The 2,966-nt window shown below is 60.2% G+C and overlaps 1 protein-coding gene across 1 annotated transcript; it reads left to right on the forward strand.

Annotated features, from left to right (window-relative positions):
- The first annotated feature begins 1,251 nt into the window (after positions 1 to 1,251).
- On the forward strand, positions 1,252 to 2,966 carry LOC123414535 (cytochrome P450 89A2-like). The gene has a single exon (XM_045106666.1). It carries the CDS (start codon positions 1,295 to 1,297, stop codon positions 2,819 to 2,821), a length of 1,527 nt encoding a protein of 508 aa, XP_044962601.1. The 5' UTR covers positions 1,252 to 1,294; the 3' UTR covers positions 2,822 to 2,966.

A 2,966-nucleotide genomic window follows, 5' to 3' on the forward strand; every position in this document is an offset into this window, starting at 1 on the left:
AAAGAAGCATAGAACTGCATCCATTCACCATCGCATCGAGTTGTTTCCTTCAAACCTCCAAGGGTGCTGGCGGCACCAGCATGACCGCACATACACCAGTTCATGGAACCAATGGACTAAATAAATTGTTCACGCTATGGGCTCTGTTGTGATGAACAAATTCTAACACATCACTGCAACAATCCAAATAAAGCGGTACATTAGCGAGGACCTCAACCAGTAGTCTGGCAAACCCGTACAGCTAGGGGGTGTGGGGCTTCCTCCGACGGCGGCTGGCGAGATCCATGACGGCCAGGGAAGGGAGAGTTGAGGCTCTAACAGCACAAGATCCAGAAGGGCTCGGGAAGGGAGAGGAGGGGTACAAGCATCGCGAGATCCATGACGATTTGGGGGAAGGAAAGGAGGAAAACCGTGGATCTGACGGAGACCTCGACGGCGGCGATGGATGACCTTAGCAGCGGTGCCCCAACGGCGGACTGGACGTCCGCAACGAAGGCGGCGGCGCCTCCTCCAGGACCTTGGCGCCGGCTCCGTTGCGATGGCGGCTGGGGCGTGGTTACGGCGTCCACTGGGAACCGCGAGATCGGGGGCGCACCCGCTGCATCGCCGAAGGGATCAGCAGGGGCAGCAGGTCCTCCATTCCTCCACCGTCACTACCCCGGCTGTCGCGGCCGCGCGCTCCGCCTCAGCCTCGACGGCGGGCGGCGGCGGAGATTTTTCTCATGAGATCGAGAGAGAGGACGGATCTGGGGGAGAGGTGGGGGAGACTGGGAGAGGGACGTGCGACGTGGGAGGAGGAGGTCGACGAAGTTTTATTTTTTCTTTCTTACCGTTTTTCTTTACGTGGGCGTGGAAAGAGAAGGTCGAACCATCACGACGACGACAGATCCTCTCTAGACGGCAGATCCTCTCTAATACTAGAGATACCGTTTTATTCTGTTTTGTTTTGCGAGAATGCATCAAAGATAACTTGGCTGTGATCGATGTGCCCTTTACATCTTGCCGTCCAAGATAGATTTCGGTTTCTAGAACCTCCAAAACCACCACAACTCTTCAAATCAAATCAAACAACCGACATATCCAACACGGTAAGCTCTCGCCTTTGAATTCATCATCGCGAGATAAGATTTCTCTTCTGCAAGGCAATTGGTTGTACCTTGTACGCACGAACGTCCATCTCCACGACGTCCACGTACATCATCTCTACGCCTATAAAAGATCTCGTACATCTCCACGACAAACAACGACATCTCGAAAACCCTAAACCCAGAGCTAGTCGATCGATCTGCGCCCCATGGAGACGTCGCTCCTCATCGCCGGCGCCCTCCTCGTCCTGTCTCTCCTCGTCCTGCTCCGCAATGCCGCCACCCGACGTCGCCTCCCGCCGGGCCCGCCGGCGTTGCCGCTGTTCGGCAACCTGCTCTGGCTGCGCAACTCCGCGTCCGACGTGGAGCCCCTCCTCCTCGGCCTCTTCAAGAAGTACGGCCCCATCGTGACGCTCCGGATCGGGTCGCGGCTGTCCGTCTTCGTGGCCGACCGGCACCTCGCGCACAAGGCCCTCGTCGGCGCCGGCGTGGCGCTGGCCGACCGGCCGCGGGCCGCCACCAGCTCGCTCCTCGGCGTGACCGACAACATCATCACCCGCGCCAACTACGGGCCCGTGTGGCGGCTCCTGCGCCGCAACCTCGTCTCCGAGACGCTCCACCCCAGCCGCGTCAAGCTGTTCGCGCCGGCGCGCGCCTGGGTACGCCGCGTGCTCATGGAGAAGCTGCGGGAGGAGGACACGCCCGACGTCATGGAGGCGTTCCAGTACACCATGTTCTGCCTGCTCGTGCTCATGTGCTTCGGCGAGCGTCTGGACGAGCCCGCGGTGCGCGCCATCGAGAACGCCGAGCGCGCCTGGCTGCTCTACATCTCCAGGAAGCTCACCGTCTTCTTCTTCCTCCCGTCCGTCACCAAGCACCTCTTCCGCGACCGCCTCCGGGTCGCGCACGCCCTGCGGATGCGGCAGAGGGAGCTCTTCGTGCCGCTCATCCAGGCGCGGCGGGAGTACAAGCGGCTGATCAGCGAGGGCCAGGCGCCGACCAAGGAGACCACGTTCGAGCACTCGTACGTGGACACGCTGCTCGACGTCACGCTCCCCGAGGAGGGCAACCGCCCGCTCACCGACGACGAGATCGTGGCGCTCTGCTCCGAGTTCCTCAACGCCGGCACAGACACCACCTCCACCGGTCTGCAGTGGATCATGGCCGAGCTGGTCAAGAACCCGGCCGTGCAGGACAAGCTCTACGACGAAATCAAGGCCACTTGCGGATCCGACGAGGGGGAACTCCCGGAGGACAAGATCGACCCCGTCACCATGCCGTACCTCAAGGCGGTGATCCTGGAGGGCCTGCGCAAGCACCCGCCGGGACACTTCGTGCTGCCGCACAAGGCGGCGCAGGACATGGACGTGGGCGGGTACCTGATCCCCAAGGGCACGACGGTGAACTTCATGGTGGCGGAGATGGGCAGGGACGAGGGGACGTGGGAGAAGGCCATGGAGTTCGCGCCGGAGCGGTTCCTGGAGGAGGGCGACAAGCTGGCGGCGGTGGACCTGTACGGCAGCAAGGGGATCAAGATGATGCCGTTCGGCGTGGGCCGGAGGATCTGCGCCGGCCTGAGCATCGCCATGCTGCACCTGGAGTACTTCGTGGCCAACATGGTGAAGGAGTTCGAGTGGAAGGAGGTGGCTGGCCACGAGGTGGACTTCGCCGAGAAGCGCGAGTTCACCACCGTCATGGCCAACCCGCTGCGCCCGCGCCTTGTGCCTAGGAACTGAAAAACCCAGTTTACCTTCTTTTTACGAGGTTTTTTAGATAAGATGTTTGAGTGTGTGATTAGATTATCATGATGAACAATTCTAGCTAGTTTAAGAAAAGGAGCAATGTTTGCTTAGATAAATGTTTAGAGCTAACAAGGAACAT

This window comes from Hordeum vulgare, chromosome 1H (assembly GCF_904849725.1).
Source record: "Hordeum vulgare subsp. vulgare chromosome 1H, MorexV3_pseudomolecules_assembly, whole genome shotgun sequence".
Classification (NCBI taxonomy): Eukaryota; Viridiplantae; Streptophyta; class Magnoliopsida; order Poales; family Poaceae; genus Hordeum; species Hordeum vulgare.

What these genes read in the sequence shown, in the direction of transcription:
- LOC123414535 (XM_045106666.1), top strand. Translation starts at nt 1,295, where the DNA reads ATGGAGACGTCGCTCCTCATCGCCGGCGCCCTCCTCGTCCTGTCTCTC.